At 37.8% G+C, this 22,949-nt stretch overlaps 1 protein-coding gene across 1 annotated transcript in view; it reads right to left on the reverse strand.

The window, feature by feature from the left end:
- Positions 1 to 5,448: 5,448 nt before the first annotated feature.
- Positions 5,449 to 22,949, reverse strand: part of LTN1 (listerin E3 ubiquitin protein ligase 1) — a 68,473-nt gene continuing 50,972 nt past the window's right edge. The window contains exons 23-30 of the mRNA XM_033232243.1: positions 22,529 to 22,766; positions 22,121 to 22,195; positions 19,951 to 20,137; positions 13,978 to 14,149; positions 12,868 to 13,088; positions 9,639 to 9,833; positions 8,308 to 8,475; positions 5,449 to 7,812 (exon numbers count right to left, since the gene is read on the reverse strand). Coding sequence (XP_033088134.1) covers positions 7,750 to 7,812; positions 8,308 to 8,475; positions 9,639 to 9,833; positions 12,868 to 13,088; positions 13,978 to 14,149; positions 19,951 to 20,137; positions 22,121 to 22,195; positions 22,529 to 22,766 — 1,319 coding nt within the window. The 3' untranslated portion in view covers positions 5,449 to 7,749. The remainder of the gene's footprint in view (positions 7,813 to 8,307; positions 8,476 to 9,638; positions 9,834 to 12,867; positions 13,089 to 13,977; positions 14,150 to 19,950; positions 20,138 to 22,120; positions 22,196 to 22,528; positions 22,767 to 22,949) is intronic.

Consider the following 22,949-nt stretch of genomic DNA (forward strand, 5'->3'; position numbering starts at 1 on the left):
ATCTTACACATACTGATGTCTCATGTCTCCCTAAAATGTATAAAAGCAAACTGTACCCCCAAACACCTTGGGCACGTGTCTCAGGACTTCCTGAGGCTGTGCCATGGGCACATCCTTAACTTTGGCAAAATAAACTTCCTAAATTGACTGAGAGCTGTCTCAGATATTTTGTGTTCACAAGCTCTACATGGATTTAAGGCATAGATGGTAAAGGTTTCCCAAAAGTGCTCAAGCAGGGATACCAAAACATGGTATGTGCATATATGATTGCTATAAAGGTTATAAATTATCCATAAAAAGCAAAGAGAAAGGATGGAACTGACATTCTAAGACTTATCTAGGTAACTGCTTCTCTCTAGTGGAGCTTTTCTCATTAAACAGATTGTGGGGACTTCTCTCATTTTGGCTAGAATGTACTTTTATCAGGCCAGTGACTCTACTCAAAAATTAGATATACTTACAGATACAGAAACACAGATGAGGATACCTGCTTAAACAAGAGAGCCACCAAGGCAGTAAGAAACTGAAGGGTCAAGACCACGTCCAAAAGTGAAGTGCAAAGGTGAGAATGACATTTAGCACCTGTTTTCCCCTTGAGGCAACTGCCAATTCATAAGCAGTAGCCTAAGGCTAAGAAGCTAAATGGTGGGAAATAATGAGCCGAAAACAGAGGCCCGGAGGTTGAAAAGGTGAACAGAACTTTAGGCTGTCTTACATGTCTGGGAATACAAAAACAAGTTCAGGATCAATCAAGGTGAAAGAACCTTGAATGAAAAGTAAATATACCAACCCTGAAAAGGACTAAAGCTCAGCTGTTTAATTAGCTAACTGCCACACTGATTTGCTCTTATCCAAACTGTTTGCCAGAAGCAAAAAGTAAACTGTCTATGAAAAAAAGATAGCATCAAGAGTTATTCAATAATCAACTCAATAATTTTTCATTCACACAAAAATTACTGACCATACTAAAAATAAGACCAAATGACTGAAAATAGAAAAGTGGAAACTGTATTAAGAATTATCAAGCGTGGGTTTCCAAATTACTTCTAAGTAACTGTAATCAATAAGCTCTAGAAAAGTTACAACATACAAAATACTCTGCTGATGAATTTCAGCAGAGGGTCCAAATCAGTAAAAATAATTAAATGGAACTTGTAGAAATTGAAAATAATAGAACTGAAATTAAGAATGCAGTAAATGGCCGGGCGCGGTGGCTCAAGCCTGTAATCCCAGCACTTTGGGAGGCTGAGACGGGCGGATCACAAGGTCAGGAGATCGAGACCATCCTGGCTAACACGGTGAAACCCCGTCTCTACTAAAAAATACAAAAAAAAAAAAAAAAAAGAATGCAGTAAATGAGTTAAATGACAGCTTAGACATAGCTGAAGAGAAGTTCAGTGAATTATAAAATAGGTCAATAAAAATCCAGAATGAGCATGAAGAGAAAAAACGAATAAAACAACAAAACAGAAAGGAATCTAACACACGTATGACTAATGGTGAAAAGCCCTAATTGAGTAGGTGAGGAAAGAGAGAATTGGGGCAAAAGTGATATAAGAAGAGATTATGCCTGAGAATTTTCCAAAAATAATGAAAGACACCAAATCACAGATTCCCCTAGAGACATCATAGTAAAACTGTTCAAAACCCAAAACAAAGGGAAAATAAAAGCAGCTGGGGGTAGAGTGGGGTAGGGTACGCATTTTCTTAAAAGGAATAAGACTCACAGATGACTTTGTAACAAAAACGACAGAACTCCAAAAGCCAAAGGAGTAATACTGCCAAGGTGAGGAAAGCACTACCAGATGCAAAATAGAATGAAGAAATATACAAAGGGTAAATGTGAAGAAAAATATAAATGAATATATAGATTCATAAAACAACAATAATGTCCTGTAGCATTTAAACAATAGTATAAAAAAAATAGTACTGGGGCAGGCATCGTGGTTCATGCCTGTAATCCCAGAACTTTCGGAGGCCAAGGCAGGAGGATCACTTGAGGTCAGGAGTTCGAGACCAGCCTGGCCAACATGGCAAAACCCTGTCTCTACTAAAAATACAAAAATTAGCTGGACGTGGTAGCACACGCCTGTAATCCCAGCTACTTGGGAGGCTGAGGCAAGAGAATCACTTGAACCTAGGAAGTGGAGGTTGCAGTGAGCTGAGTTCATCCCACTGCACTCCAGCCTAGGTGACAGAGTGAGACTTGATCACAAAATATAATAATAATAATAATGATGATGATAGTACTGAAGTTATTCTAAGGTCCTTGAATTTTTTGGTTTTGAGACAGTGTCTCCCACTGTCACCCAGGCTGGAGTGCAGTGGCATGATCTCATCTCACTGCAGCCTTGACCTCCCAGACTCAAGCAATCCTCCCAGCTCAGTCTCCCAAGTAATTGGGACTACTGGTGCACACCACCATGCCTGGCTAATTTTTGTATTTTCTTTTGTAGAGATGGGGTTTCACCACATTGCCCGACCTGGTCTTGAACTCGAGCTCAAGTGATCCTCCTCCTTGATCTCCCAAAGGGCTGGGATTAAGGATGTGTGCTTTAAATTTTCCAGGAAGTGACAAAAAGAACTTATATGAGATGTTGATAAGTCAGGTATTAATGTTGGAATCTCTAGGATAATCTTAAATAATAAGTTAATATATTTTATGATGTGAAAAACTAATAGGAGGGGAAAACAGAAAAAGAAATAGAATACAACACAGATGGAAAAATTAGAAAACTAATTATAAACTATCTTAGTAATTACATTATATAAATGAACGAAATGTTACAATTAAGATGAAAAATTATCACACTGGATAGAAATGATTGTACATTTTAAAGACATACTTTAGAAAACTGTAGTCTTTGATGGAACAGAACAGAGACCTCAGAAATAACACCACACATCTATAACCATCTGATCTTTGACAAACAGGACAAAAACAAGCAATGGGGAAAGGATTCCCTATTTAATAAATAGTGCTGGAAGAACTGGCCAGCCATATGCAGAAAACTGAAACTGAATCCCTTCCTTATACAAAAATTAATTCAAGATCGATTAAAGATTTAAATGTAAAAAACCCAAAACCATAAAAACCCTGGAAGAAAAGCTAGGCAATACCATTCAGGACATAGGCATGCACAAAGACTTCATGACGAAAACACCAAAAGCAATAGCAACAAAAGCCAAAATTGACAAATGGGATCTAATTAAATCAAAGAGCTTCTGCACACAAAAGATACTGTCATCAGAGTTAATAAGCAACCTACAGAATGGGAGAAAATTTTTGCAAGCTACCTATCTGACAAAAGTCTGATATCCAGAATCTACAAGAAACTTAAATTTACAAGAAAAAACAATTCCATCAAAAAGTGGGCAAAGGATATGAACAGATACTTCTCAAAAGACATTTATGTGGCCAATAAACATTTGAAAAAAAAGCTCAACATCACTGATCATTAGAGAAATGCAAATCAAAACCATAATGAGATACCATCTCATGCCAATCAGATAGTGATTATTAGAAAGTCAAGAAACAATAGAAGATAGGAAGGCTGTGGAATGCCTTTACACTGTTGGTGGGAATGTAAATTAGCTCAACCACTGTGGAAAACAGTGTGGTGATTCCTCAAGGATGTAGAACCAGAAATACCATTTGACCCAGCAATCCCATTACTGGGTATGTACCCAAAGGATTATAAATCATTCTACTATAAAAACACATGCACACGTATGTTTATTGCAGCACTATTTACAATAGCAAAGACTTGGAACCAACCCAAATGCCCATCAATGATAGACTGGATAAAGAAAATGTGGCACATATACACCATGGAATACTATGCAGCCATAAAAAAGAATGAGTTCGTGTCCTTTGCAGGGACATGGATGAAGCTGGAAGCCACCAGTCTCAGCAAACTAACACAGGAACAGAAAACTAAACACTGCATGTTCTCACTCATAAGTGGGAGTTGAACAATGAGAAGACATGGACACAGGGAGGGGAACATCACACACTGGGGCCTGTTGTGGGCGGGGGGCAAGGGGAGGGACAGCATTAGGAAAAATACCTAATGCATGTGGGGCTTAAAACCAAGATGATGCGTAGATAGGTGCAACAAACCACCATGGCACATGTGTGCCTATGTAACGAACCTGCACACTCTGCACATGTATTCCAGAACTTAAATTAAAAAAAAAATAATAATGCCAGGTAAATTAGGCACATTTTGAAATTTAAAACTTTTAACAAAATATAATGGAATTTTTTAAACCTCAGTTAAGTAACAAATTTTTAAAACCTAACATAAAAAAGGCTCAGTCATAAAAGTAAAAAAAAAAGATCTGATTAAATTTAACTGAAAAATTCTGTGGTATTAAAGATAGTCACAGAAAATGTTAAAGACAAGCCACATATTAGAAGTCCTATGAGATAAAGCATTATGATCAGTAAGAATAGAAGTAACCTAGCAGAAAAATAGGCATAGATTATGGATGAAAATCTGTCAAATAATGACCAATAAATATATGAAATGAAACTAGGCTTCTTAAGGAAATATAAGTTAAAACAAAGAGCTATTACCTCATAGCTTTCAGACTGCAGAACTTAAAAATTCTGATAAGGCTAAGTGTTGGTGACAAGATAGGAAAACCAGAATTCTCTTAAACTGCAGTTGGGAAAGCAAATTTGCATATCACTTTGGAGAGCAATTTGATAAGTGACAGAATATACACATCCTACTACCTGAAATTCCATTTTTATTTATTTTATATATATATATATATATATTTTTTTTCAGACTGAGTCTTGCTCTGTTGCCCAAGCTAGAGTGCAGTGGCACGATCTGGGCTCACTGCAACCTCCGCTTCCCGGGTTGAAGCAATTCTCCTGCCTCAGCCTCCCGAAGTAGCTGGGATTACAGGTGCGCACCACCATGCCTGGCTAATTTTTTTTTTTACTTTTAGTAGAGACGGGGTTTCACCATGTTGGCCAGGCTGGTCTCGAACTCCTGATCTCAGGTGATCCTCCCACCTCAGCCTCCTAAAGTGCTGGGATTACAGGTGTGAGCCACTACGCTGGGCTAAAATTCCATTTTTAGACATATGTCCTGAATATCTAGCACATCTGCATGAGGTGACATGATCAAGAATGTACACTTGCAGCACTGTTCAAAATGGCAAAAAAGTAACAATTTAAACAACCATTAGTAAGGGAATTGGTAAGTAAACTGACATGACACTAAACAGCATATTATGTTAAGTGGAAAATCAGGCTACAAAAGATTACATACAGTAAAACATCATTAACATAATTTTTGTTAATTATTATATATTGTTTCTGGATAAAAACACATGGTAAAGTATAAAATCTTAAATAGGAAGGAGTCACACCAACTTCAGAATAGTAGGTTAGCTCTAGGGAGAGAAGGAGGAGAATGGCGCCAGGGAGAAGTACAAAAGAGTAACATTTTATTTATTTAAAAATCAGAAGCAAATATGGCAAAATAGTATGTGAAGGGTACAAGGGCATTTATATTATTATTTTTCTGTATATTTGAAATATTTGTAATTAAAAAGAATTTTAATGGGCACATATGGTATAACAATCAAATAATAACATTAATTACTCGCACCAGAAAAATGTATCAAATAACAACATATTTAAGCCACAGAAACTTATGTACATACATCAGAGCATGTGATAAAAGAGTCAAAAATAAATTTTTAAATTTGCAATTTACTTTGAGGTTTTAAATTAATAATTTTGCTAAACTCATGCAATTTTAAAATGTCCTTAAGCTAAAATTTTAAGGGCTGCTATCCTTTTTGTTAGAGTTGTCAACGCTGTACAGATAAAACTTTAATGTGGTATCCTGAATTTCAGTCTTATTTTGTAAAGCTTCTTCTTTAATATATAAACAGTTAACAAGCTTTACAATTATACTTACGAGTCTTAAAGAAACGTATTACGAGTCCTAAGTAAACAGTTATTTAATTATAACTACTTAATTATAGTGTTTTACCAAGAATCTGATGCCCTAATACTAACGTGGAAAAACAATGCTCCATTATTCCGTTTTCTTTTCTGCTTGGGTTTGGGCCAGAGGCCAAGATGTACCAATACTGGAAAGGTTTTAAACAGTCTTATTATAAAACCAGTTTTAAAGGAAAAGTAGTAACTTTCACAGCGGAGTAACACAATCCTTTGGGATTCCTATGTCAGAGAGACATAGAAAGATAGAGAATTTTTAAGAAAAGGGTTAACGAGGTAGTAACATTTTGCTATCTGTACTTCACTTACTGACCCTCAGAGTCTCAAGGCTAGAAAACAATAAATATTTTACAGAAAAATGTAGGAAGCAAACAAAACTGGGCAAGACACTGCATCTATAAATAAAATTTGAGAGATCTATAACCCACACGTAGCACTTCACTCCCAACTATAATCCTCTGACCACATTCATACTATTTCAATAGTCATTTTACCCAGTAGATGGAAAGCAGTAATTTTATTTATCATGAATTGCTTTTTGCCAATTAAACATGTGCAGCAGAGATGATTAGCTGGTCTCTCAAGTAACCTAGATATTAGATATGCTATTTCCACGTAATGGAAGACTGCAATGAAATTGTTCCAAGTTCTAAACTTCCATACTTTTATATTTTGGGCACAATTTTTAAGAGTGGCAAAAGGCAGGTTTTCACTTACTCCACTTCAGCCTATTATACTGAATTTTACTTAAGTGCTAAAATCCTTAACTTTCCATTTCTGAAGGCTGAAAAACATTTGCTCCCCCAAGTCTCTTATTTAGTATAACTTTGGCTGGTAAGAATAGCTAAGTTTGCTTCCAAAATTGAAAGTCTCCTACAACATTTTTAAATGTTTTTTTCTCCACTGATCTTTAAGTTTCAGTAATACTCATTTATTTCTTCCCTCTCAACAGAAAAATAACTACCACTCTGCTTCATGAATGAAATAATCAAATTACTATTTCAAATTCTCACCCTCTAGATACTCACTCAAACGGAGTAATAAATTCACTTACACGTTTACAATTCAAATTTCACTAATATATAGAAATAATTCTTCCACAAGCAAAAAGGTCAGCATCAAGAATTTAATTTTCTGAGTTTCATAACCCTTGATAAATGGAGGCACCTTGAAGTTCAGTTGGAACTCTTTTATATAGGATTTCAGAGCATGCTTCCAAATATCTTAAGCCATATTAATAGCTTAGTGTCATTTTTATCATTAAAATAATCTACAAATATCAGAATACTACTAATTTATTGTCATGACTAATAAATAAGACTTAAAATATCTATAGATGTAAATCAGCTCTCTCCGTTCATTTTGCTTCACTTGGACTACTCTAAAATACAGATTGACAAATGGAACGGGGTTATCAATAATATAGTTGTACAATCTTTTCACAAATTTCAATTCTGTAATTTAGGGTTTTTCATATTTATTTTTAAATATACAAAGAGATTAAACCATTAATAGAAATATTTTCTCTCAAATATGTAATATTCTCTCGTAAAAGGAAGTTTCCAAACATTTACAAAGCAATCTAAAGTTAAGTAAACCTGATTTTAGGATTACTACATTAACCAAAATAATTTTCCAGAGAAGGTCCTATTTAAAAGTAATGCTCACTGGCTTCCCCACATCCACATTTTAAGATGGATCCAAATCCAATGCCTTTGCTTGATGTACTTCAGGGATCCCTTCCAGTGAAGAAAACCTCAGAAAAACGTCTCACGACACAGTGGACAAGTGGATTTGTTGCTAGATGTAAACCATTTGTACTGAAAAAGAAAAGGTTTTAAATATCAAAGACTTTTTAAAGGCCGGGCGCGGTGGCTCAAGCCTGTAATCCCAGCACTTTGGGAGGCCGAGACGGGCGGATCACGAGGTCAGGAGATCGAGACCATCCTGGCTAACACAGTGAAACCCCATCTCTACTAAAAACTACAAAAAACTAGCCGGGCGACGTGGCGGGCGCCTGTAGTCCCAGCTACCCCGGAGGCTGAGACAGGAGAATGGCGTGAACCCGGGAGGCGGAGCTTGCAGTGAGCTGAGATCCGGCCACAGCACTCCAGCCTGGGTGACAGAGCGAGACTCCGTCTCAAAAAAAAAAAAAAAAATCACTTTTTAATATATTTCCCGTTAGCTACAATTAAGTTTAACATACATTTTCTCTTCCAAAGTTAGACATTGTGTATGTGTGTGTGTGCACGTGCGTGTGTTTATGTGTATAAAAGACATAAAATATAAGTAAGTTAATTTCTCTTTAGACTTACCAAGCAAGCTGAATGGAATTTTTTCTTGCATGTTCTACAGGCTTTTTTGGGAAGGGAATAGTTGAAACCATGAATGACTGAGAAACAGATCATGCAATCTTCAACACCCTCAAAACGTTTGTCTACATTATTTTTCCATAAAGCTAAGCCTTCCATAATACTTCCATTCTGTTAGCAAGGAGAAAAAGTCAGGTCACACTGATGGCCACCAATTTCATTTTTATTCAATTTCACAAATTGTAAAGTTGAATTACAATTCTGAAAGAAGACAATCTGCTTGGCTATGTTCATATCTCCTAACTTTTATGAATGCTGGTTTCTAAAATAACCTCCCAAGTTTTCAGAACCAGATGTAATTTTTCTCCATTAAAGTCAGACTTTAAAGGCTTCTGGACCAATACTTAAAGTGTAACAGTCCAAGCTTATTGCTTGATAAAACTCTCTTAATAATTAAATCATTTAGGTTCTAATGTTTAACTGAAAATGAGGAAATTATCTCAAATTATTTGCTCCAGCTCTACAATATTGGTGAGCATATTTGTTTAAAATAGTTTTTCTTGGCCGGGCACCGTAGCTCACGCCTATAATCCCAGCACTTCGGGAAGCCAAGGTGGGTAGATCACTTGAGGTCAGGAGTTCGTTGACCACCATGGCCAACGTGGTGAAACCCCATCTCTACTAAAAATACAAAAAATTAGCCAGGTGTGGTGGTGGGTGCCTGTAATCCCAGCTATTCTGAAAGCTAAGGCAGCAGAATCGCTTGAACCCGGGAGGCAGAGGTTGCAGTGAGCCGAGATTGTGCCATTGCACTTCAGCCTGGGCAACAAGAGCAAAATTCTGTCTTGGAAAAAAAAAGTTTTTCCTTACTGTAGAACGCCTGAGATACACAGTGTGCAAACCGAACTGAAGAGTTAAAATGTGGTGAGAGGTCAAAGGTCTTTGAGAGTACTGGACTTCTTTAAGCAAAGAGGAGTTGAAATGTAAGGATAAAAGTGAAAGTAGCTCAGAAGGTATTCATCTGTCCAGTATCTTTCAAAAGATCCTCTCTGAAACAATTTCCTTAATACCATGCACTGTTCCACATCTTCTACAATATTAATGAAATAAAGTCAATTCCTCGCAAACACCAGAAAATAAATGACAGAACCTTAAAAATTAAAACAGAAAGGCAGGTTTAATCCATTTAGGCATATATCTGTATTTATTTATCCAAGGAAGTTTAATATCTATTTTTACCTTAAGCAGAAAAGATGTATTTTATGTTTAAATGCCCTTTTAAATAGATCATCTTTTTCAAGTTTATAAAGCCAAATGTATAATCAGAAACTTACCTGATGGGTTAGGTAAGTGCTTAACTGCAGCATCCAGTTCCGCCACTGCTGAACAGCCACTCCTACTCTTTTGCCACTTTCTACTGTTATTGAACCCAGTGGATAATTTGAAGGCAGCTGTATTATAAGTTCAATAACTATGTCCTCAATAGTATAAGTAGCCATTACCTCTCGAGTAGTAGCTCGAGCTTTAACCTGCAATACAACAAAGGATGTTTTGTTTGCCAGATTCCTTTCTTTCATCCAGAAAACATTTTGATAGGTTGACTATTAAAAGCTAAAGGCTTCATTCAAGGACAATGCAGGTAAACACATTCACTTATCTAACATAAGATAATTAAGAAATAGGTTTAGGCTGGGCACAGTGACTCACACCTGTAATCTCAGCTCTTTGGGAGGCCAAGGTGGGCGGATCATGAGGTCAGGAGATCGAGACCATCCTGGCTAATACGGTGAAACCCCGTCTCGACTAAAAATACAAAAAATTAGCTGGGTGAGGTGGCAGCTGCCTGTAGTCCCAGCTACTCGGGAGGCTGAGGCAGGAGAATGGCGTGAACCTGGGAGGCAGAGCTTGCAGTGAGCCGAGATCGTGCCACTGCACTCCAGCCTGGGTGACAGAGCGAGACTCCATCTCAAAAAAATAAAAATTAAAAAAAAAAGACAAGGAAATAGGTTTAAATACCTGCCTGGTATATTTTTACAGTGATTTTGTGATATTCAAAGTTTGTTTTAAAAGACATTAATTGCTCATAAAAAAAGGTTTTATTGTGTTAGGCTTGTCACATAATAGTTCAATAAACCTTGAATAGATAAGTGACAGAATGGGTTATTATCCCTTCTCTTCCACACCGAGTATCGAATATCACTTCTACGTCTAATAAGTCTTCCTCTACCATGTTATCCTCCTGAGCTTTGGAGCCAACCATCAACTGCCAGAACATTTATAGTTATTTGTTTGGTTTTCAAACCAACATTGCAAACTCAACATAAAGTGCACACATTATCATCCTTTACAAACTTCATCTTCTGAATTTCCTACTTCCAGGCTAAAAAATCATCATAGCACCATTTTAAATTTCTGCTTCTACCTCATCCTAGATATTAACTAGCACATCTCTCACATCCCTACTCTTTTATATTCCCACTGATACTGCCTCACCCATGCCCTAGTCCTTTGCTCATAATGTCTACCCCAACAGTCTCCTCTAACCATTCATTTGAATCCAAACTGTTTGCCAACAGATCATGCTATAGACTATGGTCAGAGCAATTTCAAAGATCATAACTCTGACCATGCTACTGCCTGAATGAAAAATGTTCAGTGGCTGAACTGTACCACTTTGGATTGTTATTTGAGGCCCTTCCCAACATACCTCTAATTCACTGTTGAGTAGTCTATTCACCTTTGGGACTCCTACTCATTATTTGGGTTGGAGTACTGCGTTATTTATCATTTCTTGGGCAACAACTGAAATGACATTCTCACTTTTGTGCTTTTTGCAATAGTATTTTTTTCTCTTTCTTTTTTTTGAGACATAGTTTCACTCTTGTTGCCCAGGCTGGAGTGCAATGGCGTGATCTCGGCTCACCGCAACCTCCGCCTACCTCAGCCTCCCGAGTAGTTGGGATTACAGGGGTGTGCCACCACACCCGGCTAATTTTTTTTTTTTTTTTTTTTTTTTGAGACGGAGTCTTGCTCTGCCACCCAGGCTGGAGTGCAGTGGCCGGATCTCAGCTCACGGCAAGCTCCGCCTCCCGGGTTCACGCTATTCTCCTGCCTCAGCCTCCCGAGTAGCTGGGACTACAGGCGCCCGCCTCGTCGCCCGGCTAGTTTTTTGTATTTCTAAGTAGAGACAGCGTTTCACCGTATTAGCCAGGATGGTCTCGATCTCCTGACCTCGTGATCTGCCCGTCTCGGCCTCCCAAAGTGCTGGGATTATAGGCTTGAGCCACTGCGCCCGGCCTAATTTTGTATTTTTAGTAGAGACGGGGTTTCTCCATGTTGGCCAGGCTGGTGTCGAGCTCCCGATCTCAGGTGATCCGCCCGCCTCGGCCTTCCAAAGTGTTGGGATTACAGGTGTGAGCCACTGCACCCGGCCTATTTTCTCTGTAGTAAATGCCTTTCCCTTCATTTTCCCCATAACAAAATCCTGCCCACCTCCAAGTGATTTTCTTCCATAAAATCTCACTTAATCCCCTCCAGCCAGATGAATCTTTCCCAATCAGATCATGAGGAACTCTTTCTCTTAACATGCTACTTTCCAATGCAAAAATTATTATCAGTATCGCTCTTTTCCCTTTATTAGACTGTATGTTATTACAGGACAAGAGTCTAGTCCTAGTAAACTGTTCATATCCTTGGTGACTGGGACACAGTGCTTGGCATCTGTAAGTATTCCAATACAGATTTTGAATGAACTAATGAATGCTCAAAAACTATTTGCTGGGTGAAATGGTTTAGATCTGTATCCCTGCCTGAATCTCATGCTGAATCCCAAATATTGGAAGTGGGGCCTAGTGGGAAGTGACTGGGTCATGGGGGCGGATTTCCCACGGGTGCTAGTCTCGTGATAGTGAGTGAGTTCTCATGAGATCTGGTTGTTTAAAATTCTGTGACACCTCCCCGCCTCTCTCCCTCCTGCTCTGGCCATGTGAGGTGCTGACTCCCGTTTGCCTTCCGCCACGATTTTAAGTTTCTGAGTAGCTGGGATTACTGGCGCCCGCCACCACGCATGGCTAATTTTTGTATTTTTTCAGTAGAGATGGGGTTTTACCATGTTGCCCAGGCTGGTTTCAAATTCCTGACCTCAAGTGATCCACCCACCTCGGCCTCCCAAAGTCCTGGGATTACAGGCATGAGCCACTGCACCCGGCCTAAACCTCTTTTCTTTATAAATTACCCAGTCTCAGGCATTTATAGAAATGTAAGAATAGACTAATACAGTGTGTGAATGAAAATTATACCACTGTTTCAATCCATACATGAAGTAATATTGAGATTTGACACACAAATTAGAAAACAAAATAGGCTGGTCTTGAACTCCTGGGCTCAAGTGATCCTCCCACCTTGGCATCCCAAAGTGTTGGGATTACAGGCATGAGCCACAAATCCTGGCCACCAGTTTCTATAAATTCTGAGCCAAGAGCTACAGTCTGTTTTGATATTAACAATGACAGACATACCCAATATTAAAACAACTTTTCTAGAGAAAGTCAAGACAATACTAACCGTCATGCCATTAAATAGTTGTGTACTTGTTTGTACAGAAGATATTTCTTGAAAAGAAAGAACACTGCTGACATACTTGCTTGTAAATCTATCTACAATATTGAAAACACGCTTCTCACTGCTATTCCACCACAACCTAACCATGGCAGGCAAGTCTTTTAATGTCATATGATAGACTGAGCAAGCCAAGTGTGGAATGTGGTATGGAAGAGTTGCTGTTTCTGAGGAAAAAACAAATTCCTGATTAGTCACATGTATTTCTTACATAGAATAACAGACTAATATTAGTATTTTCTTTAAAAAGTGATCCTTAATTCCTCAACGATAGTGCTATAGCTCATCAAACAAATATATCAGAGAAACCAGAACTCTGGAGTATCAGCATCTTTCCACACATTCAAAATGAACCATAAGAATGGCAAAATAATTTTTTTTAAGTGAAAATCCCAATTGACACTGAAAAAATCTACCTAGAAACAGAATTCTATATTAAACATGAAAGACCACAAATAAAATAGAGTATACACATTTTAAAAAGAAGGAAAAGTTAAAGATGCTTGGTATTATAAATTATGAAAAGGAGTCTGGCCTCCTTTACTTTCCCCAGAGCTCGCTGTGCTGCTGTGCAGTAGTCTTAGAATACCCAACTCAATACTCACAAGATGCAGTCCATCCTCAGATCTCCAAGGCATTTAAAAAATGCATATTCTTAGTAAATTGTTTCCAATACTGTGGTACAACCACATATATGCATATCTATCCTCTCTGCTCACATACGAGCTCCCAGAATGAAATATTTTATTCAACTTTATTTCCCCTTATGTGCCTATAAAATGTTATCACATAATAAATGTTTGTTTACAGAGTCAAAAGTTAATAGTCCCACCACACTAAGCTTCAAAAATATATTAAATTCCTCACAGTCCTTTATTTTAGTGTAAAATCGAATTATTCATCCTATTTAGAGAAATATGGAAAATGGTCAAATTCAACATTCTCATAGCCAGGACCTACCTTTGGGGTTATTCTCCACATTCCCAAGGAAAAGTTTAATTCAACCTAGTGTGAATCTAGCATCCAAGAAAGAACATAAACACATATCTTACTGACCTCGAATACTCAGCTGGAGCTCCTCAGTAAAGAATGTTTTAGGGTCCTTATTTGGGACCTCAATTGCGGTCTCGGCATAGGTTGGATTTTCTGGCATAAGCCTGAACAGGTGATAGAGCAATTTATTCAAACTCTTTGTTTTCCGAAGATACATTGAATACAGAGCCCGAAGCTGGTGGAGAGCAAAGAATTTGTTAGTAAACCAAATACACCAAGACAATTGGTATAAAAGAACAACTCAAAGTATAACAAATGTCCTTTCTTCATAAACGAACAGACATTCTATCCCCTCATTATTAGAACAAGTTGCTAATATTTTTCTCAAATTGTCTTCCTGTGTTAGAATACACTCACCTTGGCTTAGTGTCTGAGATAAGAAAATCTATTCACCATTCCCACAGATGACTCCCTCACTCTCCTCCCAAGTCTTCCATACATTCCTTCCACACCATTGTCCTTAACCTTTCAAATTCCTGCTTAAAACTAATCCCATTTTTATGGCTGACCTCATCCTGTATCAAAAACTCCGACATTCCTTTGTGACAGAGAGCACAAACTAGTAGTCCAAGATGTCTTGGGGGTCTTCTCAGAGTTGTTTTTTCAATCAGGAGATTTCACATAAAAATACGGATTTCTGGTTTCTCTTTTAAAAACAGAAAAACGAGCCACCAGTGGGAGCACTGCAGGTATCTGTGTCAGACCTGTGCTTCACAACTCCTGCTTTCCCTCAGTAACACAGCTTGCATTTTCCACACTGACTTTGCAGTTCTTTGGTATCTGTATTGGTTTTAAGATAATTTCTTCTACTATATCACGTATCTCCTCATAGTACAAAAATACCATTTTCTTTTTTCTTTTTAAAAATTTTGTATTTTTAATTTTTGTGGGTACACAGTAGATATTTATGGGGCACATGAGGTATTTTATAGGCATATAATATGTAATAGGGTAAGTGAGGTATTTATCACCTCAAGCATTTATCCTTTCTTTGTGTAAACTACAACATTTTCTTTTCTTTTTTTTTTTTTTTTGAGACGGAGTCTCACTCTGTCCCTCAGGCTGGAGTGCAGTGGGCAGATCTCAGCTCACTGCAAGCTCTGCCTCCCAGGTTTACGCCATTCTCCTGCCTCAGCCTCCTGAGTAGCTGGGACTACAGGCGCCTGCCACCTCGCCCGGCTAGTTTTTTGGTATTTTTTAGTAGGGAGGGGGTTTCACCGTGTTAGCAAGGATGGTGTCGATCTCCTGACCTCGTGATCCGCCCGTCTCGGCCTCCCAAAGTGCTGGGATTACAGGCTTGAGCCACCGCGCCCGGCCTTTTATTTTATAAACACTATGAATACTTACAAGGATCAAGTAATAGGATTTGGAATTGATTTTTAAAATATGTTGACCAAAGTGCTCTTATCATCAAACTTAACATCACTAATGAAGGATGAACATCCCAAATCTGAAAATCCAAAATGCTTCATCATCTAAAACTTGTTGAGCACCAACATGATGCTTAAAGGAAATGCTCCTGGAGCATTTCAGATTTTCGGATCTGGGGTGCTTAACCAGTACGTGTAACAAAAATATTCCAGAATCTGAAAAAATCTGAAATCAGAAACACTACTGGTCCCAAGTATTTTGGATAAGGAATACTCAACCTGTAAAAGAACACAACGACATTATATGGCTCCTGAGGTAAGACTCTGAGAACATGTAACAACTTGTACAGTAAGTACTCTTGCTGAAAATCAACCACAATCTAATGAGGAAACAATCAGACAAATTCAAACTGTATGACAGGCTAAAAACGGCTGGCCAAAACAATGACAAGAAAAGAAAGGTATAGGAATTATAGGTTAAAGAAACTAAAGAAATATGGCAAACAAATACAAACATGGTTCTTGATTGGATCTTCAACACAGAAGAAAACAAAACTATAAAGATATTACTGGGACAACTGAGAGTATCTAAATAAAAATTAGGTACTACTGCATCGAAATTAAATTTGAATATAAAAATTATATTCTGCTTATGTAGAAACATGTCCTTGATCTTAGGAGATACATGTTTAAATGCTTTTGGTAAAGCATCGTAATGTCTGCAAGTTAGTTTCAAGCAGATCAGCAGAAAAAGAGTACATACAGTATGTGCAGATGTAGCCACGTGTTAAAAATGTGTTGATCTAAAAGAGTATGTGACTTTTCATTGAATTATTCTTCCAACGTTGTTGTTTAATTTTTTTTCAAAATAAAAAGTTAGAGATATTTTAAAAATTAATCAGTAATATCAATGGACTTTAAAAAACACACATATATGACCCAGCAATCCCATTGAAGTATACAACACAAGTGAAATGAAAACACATTTCAACACAAAAGTTTATACATTAATGTTCACAGCAGCTTTATTTACAATAGTCAAAAAAAACAGAAACAGCCTAAATGTCCACTAACAGATAAGCAGATAAACAAAATGTGATATCTATAAAATGGAGTATTATTCAGCCACAAAAAGAAATGCAGTATTTATGATACATGCTACAATCTGATAAATCTTGAAAACAATATACTAGGATAAAAGCCAGACACAAAAGACCAGATGTGTGAAATGTCCAGAACAGGCAGATGCATAGAGACAGAACACAGTTTAATGGCTGTCAGGAGCTGAAGGTTTCAGAGGAAATGGGAAGTGATTGCTACCAAATACAATGGGATGTTGACAATGTTCTAAAATTAGATAGTGGTAATAGTTGCACAAGTCTGTGAATACAGTCAGCCCTCCACATCCACGGGTTCCACATCTGAGAATTCAAGCAATCGCAGATAGAAAATATTTGAGGGGCAAAAAAAGTGATTTTTAAAAACCCAATACAATAAAAATACTATAAATGTTAAAAATACAGTATAGCAACTATTTCAATAGCATTTACATTGTATACATGATAACTAGAGATGATTTTAACTAGTATACAGGAGGATGTGCATAGGTTAGATGCAAATACTATGCTATTTTATATAAGGAACTTGAGTATTCACTGGGTTGGGGACCATGGGAGGGAGCCTGGAAACAATTCCCTGCAGATATCAAGGGATGACTATATACTAAAAACACCAAACTGTGTGGCCAGGTGAGGTGGCTCACGCCTGTAATCTCAGCACGTTGGGAGGCCAAGGGGGGCGGAACACCTGAGGTCAGGAGTTTGAGACCAGCCTGGCCAACGTGGTAAAACCCCGTCTCTACTAAAAATAGAAAAATTAGCCAGGCGTGGTGGTAGGCGCCTGTAATCCCAGCTACTCGGGAGGCTGAGGCAGGAGAATCACTTGAACCCAGGAGGTGGAGGTTGCAGTGAGCCAAGATCGCACCATTGCACTCCAGTCTGGGGGACAAGAGCGAGACTCTATCTCAAAAAAAAAAAAAAATTTAAAAAACACCAAACTGTGTATGCTAAGTGGGTAAATTTTATGGTATGTGCAATATCTCAGTAAAGCTTTATAAAACAGACAAATAAACATACACATATACAACTTTTTCTAGTTCAATCTGATTTGCTAGGAGTTTTTTTGAGAAAAAAGTTAACCCATGATTTAGGAACATTTAAAGTTTTCTGAAGAAAAATTGTTTATTTCAGGATTCACGTAATTATTAGGTAGGCAGATAAACCAGAATAACCCACCTAATAATTAGTATTATTTGGTGAGTTATTCTGGTTTATCTGCCTACAGCTCAGTTCAAGTTTTTCAGACATAATAATAAATGCTGCTGTATAATTTTGTACCTAACCCAATCCCAGCCTAATAAAAAAGGTGATGCATGGCCATTTTCCTAATTTCTGAATATAAAATGAGAACAAAACTCTTATACACAAAAGCCTCAATCTGCTGCTATTTTTTAGAGATCAACAATATTTTAAGAAATTGATGTAAAAGCCCAATAAGGAGCTCTTGAAATATATCATCAGCAAATAAAACCAGCTTAAGTCACAAAAATACGTGACAGGCCTAAAAAGAAAACTAATCTATTTAACAACTAGATCAATGCTACTTCTGTGATTTGATTTTTCCCCTTAGATGTACAAATGCAAAGATGCAAAAATTGATATCTTTGTACCAAGGTATAGGTTATGAGCAACAACATAAATTATAATTTAAAAATTCCAAAAAGTCACACTGGAAATGACTGCCATGAATACTTAATCACACTAAGTGATAAACTAAATCTTTTTGTATTGACCTGTCAAAGAAGGCACATATTTTACTAGGTTAATTCAATCAAAGATTGACAGAGATTTGGATCTTCCTTGTTCTTTTTGAGACAGGGCCTGGCTCTGTCGCCCAGGCCTGAGTGCAGTGGCATGATCTCATCTCACTGCAACCTCCGCTTCCTGGGCTCAAACTATCCTCAAGTGGGGATCTTTCTATAAGAAATAAAAACTAGAGAGATCTTTCCAGTTTCTTCTTGGACAAGGTCTTACTTCCTAAACATGAGACAACAGAGACATCTAGTGGCTGCTAGAATAATTTGGGCAAAATATTTCAGATATTTTTACCATTTAGGTAACAGTTGGAATTATTACACAGGTAATGTTTCTTTTTTTTTTTTTTTTTTTTTTTTGAGGCGGAGTCTCGCTCTGTCGCCCGGACTGGACTGCAGTGGCCGGATCTCAGCTCACTGCAAGCTCCGCCTCCCGGGTTTACGCCATTCTCCTGCCTCAGCCTCCCGAGTAGCTGGGACTACAGGCGCCCGCCACCTCACCCGGCTAGTTTTTGTATTTTTAGTAGAGACGGGGTTTCACCGTGTTAGCCAGGATGGTCTCGATCTCCTGACCTCGTGATCCGCCCGTCTCGGCCTCCCAAAGTGCTGGGATTACAGGCTTGAGCCACCGCGCCCGGCCAACACAGGTAATGTTTCACAGATCTTTCTCCAAACAGTGATTTTCAAGTAAGGTAAATTGCCAATGATGTATTAAGTGAAATCTCCACAACAGAGTGAAAAACTGACCCCCCCCCAAAAACCAGAAAAAACACAAGATTCAATTCTTTTGAAATAATTACTATGATAGTACACAATTAAATTATATAAATATTATTTCTTGATATAAAAGAACCTGGTAACTACATTCAGTTAGAAAAAAAGTTGATCCGGCCACATATCAGAGTAATTACTTTTGCTTGGAGGGGTAAGGTATAAGGGACAGAAGTAAACTTATTAAGCAGATTGTCTGAAGTTAGCTGGATAAAATGAGATTAGGCCGGGCACCTTGGCTCATGCCTGTAATCCCAGCATTTTGGGAGGCCAATGAGGGTGGATCACTTGAGCTCAGGAGTATGAGACCAGTCTGGGCAACACGGTGAAACCCCATCTCTACAAAAAATATAAAAATTAGCCAGGCATAGTGGCTTGCACCTGTAGTCCCAGCTACTTAGTGAGAAGATCGCTTGAGCCTAGGAGGCAGAGGCTGCAGTGAGCCGAGATCGTGCCACTGCATTCCAGCATGCGCAACAGAGTGAGACCCTGTCTCAAATGCAAAAAAAAAAAAGGATGAGATTCAAACATAAGGATTTCGGCCGGGCGCGGTGGCTCAAGCCTGTAATCCTAGCACTTTGGGAGGCCGAGACGGGCGGATCACGAGGTCAGGAGGTCGAGACCATCCTGGCTAACCCGGTGAAACCCCGTCTCTATTAAAAATACAAAAAACTAGCCGGGCGAGGTGGCGGGCGCCTGTAGTCCCAGCTACTCGGGAGGCTGAGGCAGGAGAATAGCAGGAACCCGGGAGGCGGAGCTTGCAGTGAGCTGAGATCCGGCCACTGCACTCCAGCCTGGGTGGCAGAGCGAGACTCCGTCTCAAAAAAAAAAAAAAACAAAAACAAACAAAAAAAAAACCATAAGGATTTCCCTTTTATTAAACTGAAGGGAAGGAAGGTATTTAGAACAGTATCAGAAGCATATTAGGACAGAACTATTGAAAGTTGTCACATATTTATTTACCTGTGATGATGCGGCTTTGAAGAAAGTGAGTATTAATTTCCAAGTGAGAAGGTATCCCAGAACATAACAGAAGTCTTCACTCAGTGGTTTAATAGTAACTATCTGTCCAACAGGAACACACCCCAGAACATTTTCTAGTAAGTCCTCTTGAGTGCTAAGAAGAGACATCAGTGCGGCTGGTGGTGACCTAAGAATCAATGATTAAACACCACAAGTTTTCTTTATAACTCATCCCTTAACAAACTGACAGTACTTGTAAACTTCAAGCATTTTAGAAAAATTTCTCTATTTTCCAAAAAACGTTTTAAAAATTCCCCTCTATTGATCCAATTTTAACTCCTAATCTCACATTAACAGTAAAATCAAAAAGACATATTATAGCACTTGAAGGAAAGACATTTTTATAAAACATCTATTTCAATTTTCTGTTTTACAAGTGAAAAAAAATCACACACCCAGAGAAGCCAAATGATTAGTCCAAAGTCTTTCAGTTAGTAGGGGAAACTGTTAGGGATTCTAAATCCTACCAGGCCTTTTATCACCCTGTAAAAGACAACGTGAAGACTAAGACTTCGAACGTTGTCACTTCATTCTAGCTTCTATTTTACTGCATATTATCTACTTAGCACTATTAAGAAATATCACAATGGTACTATTAATCAGAATGATAAACAGAAAATAATTATGTGCCTATTTAAAAAATCTTGATTGTATCTTTTTAGGAAAATAAATGTACCACTCAGATTACTTCACAACAAAGTAAGTTAATTTTCTTCTTTATTGAACTACTCTACTCATTTATACTTTCAGGTGAACTTATGAGATTCTCAAAAAGTAAAATGCTTCACTCTCTTCTCTGTGATACTCTAGCCTGGTTCTCCTTTCACTGCTGTGATCGTTCTTCCCTTGTGGCTTCCTTCTCCCAGCCCACAAGCATAGGCCTTCTCCAAACTTCTGCTCTCAGGTCTTTTCCTTCAACCCCTCCATCTCACATACCCAGCCTTCTATATTCCATATTGATAGTCACTAGATCTTATAAAACACCAGCTCCAAAATCTCTCCACTTTTCACATTGCCCTCCACGCACTGTTATTTAACTTCTGGAACGACCTCCAACTCTGCTTGCTTCTTTTTACAATTCATGTTTCACACTACACTAGTGTCAGAATCAGCTGATGGCGCCCTGTCTGCTACCAAATGATGCCCAAATCCCCCCCAAAAAAGTCATTTTTAAGGCCATTCCTTATCGGACCTCCTTAACTACCCTTTCGGCTTTATCTTCCACTATACCCTGCCTACTCTATACACACTGGTTCATTTATTCTTTCATTCAACATACTACTCATGATGTCTGCTATAGGCCAGGAAGCATTCTGGCCTATAGCAATCTAGCCTATTTCTCTCTCAGAAATGAGAGACAAAAATTCCTGCCCTCACAGAACTTAAATTGCAGGAAAGAAAGACCCTGTCAATAAAAGTATACATTAAGTGGGAACTACTCAATATTGCCCAAGCACATCCTGACATTCATGACTCAGTGCTTCTGTACATGATGTTCTTGTAACGTATATTGTCTTTGCTGTCCTGCAGAAATGCTACCTAACCTTAAAGGACCAGTTTAAGTGCCTCTTCCTCTAAAGAAAGTCTTCCCTTCCTGACGTACATTCATTGTGCCCTCATCACATGCTATCTTCTATAGGTCTAAATGACATTTAAAAAAATGTTATCTATCCGTCTTCTTAGCACTTACCATATACTATATTTTCTATAAGGCTACGGTATCATCTGTATCAGATAAATTCCTTAAGAAAAAGAAAGTGCTCACTAAACACTGCATACTCCCTTCAGCATTTAATGAATACTCTGCACAAAGTGGATGCTCAATAGATATTTGAACTGATACACTCTTCCACAGCCACATATGGCCAAGGACAGTTTTACTGAACAGAAGCAAATGGAAAATAGGATTTAAGAACAATTAAGAGAGAGAAACAATCTTTTGAGTGAAATCTAGATTTCATTTATATCTTACAGATAACTAAAAAGATCTATCTGTAGAATGAATATAACTCTAATGTATAGCTTCTGTGCTGCTTCAGTCCTCTAAAGACATCATAAGTGAGATGGATTATAAGAATTTAATAAAACAAATTATTTAAAAAAACCTTACAGGGCTGGCTCTTCTTCTTCATCTCCATATGACTTTAGATTATCCTGATCATATTGCGGTAATTCAGGCATCAATCTAGAAATTAGAACAGTATTTTAAAATACGTGATATTAAACTGTTTATTAAGTCATGCTCAAGAGCAGAAAGACCAATACTTATTTTATAATAAGTAAATGTTTTAATGAGTTTTCTCTAAAATAACTACTATAGCCAGGACTATTAAAATATAAATTGTGTACAGAAAACAATAACCTAAAAGATCAGGCAACTTAGTGTCCCTATAAGTGAAGCAGTCAGATCTCCTTCTTCTAAAAATTTCAGTTTTTTAAATGATTAAAAGTAAAAACTAAGCATATATTCTATTTTTTTAGACTACTGTAACATTGATTCAATTGGATGAATTCTTACTTGTATAGCATATGATAAACAGCAATTTGCACAGGCCTAGCTCTGAAGAGAAGTAATGGAGCCAATGTATTTAACAAAGTCTGGAGATATTCTGGTAAGTTTGTTTTTTGGTCAGCAACTAATCTTGCAGGAAGTTTGTGACTCAGTAGCTGTTCCTTTGAGATATATGTTAATGTTTCACACATGGGTTTCAGCATTGCATTCTGAAAGGATGTTTCAGACACATCTTTGTTTTCTCCTAATGACAAAAAGGAAAGAAACATGCCCGTCCCAAAAGAAAGTTAGTATAGCTTAACTGATTCACAATCAAGTATCATTTAAGAAAACGAAATAAAAACTAGACATCAACAATAAAGCACTCTTAACTGGAAACATGACCTGAATATATATTCCAGTTAATCTCAACTGTTTTCATGACTTT

This window comes from Trachypithecus francoisi, unplaced genomic scaffold (genome assembly GCF_009764315.1).
Source record: "Trachypithecus francoisi isolate TF-2019V2 unplaced genomic scaffold, Tfra_2.0 Lachesis_group14, whole genome shotgun sequence".
Taxonomy (NCBI): domain Eukaryota; kingdom Metazoa; phylum Chordata; class Mammalia; order Primates; family Cercopithecidae; genus Trachypithecus; species Trachypithecus francoisi.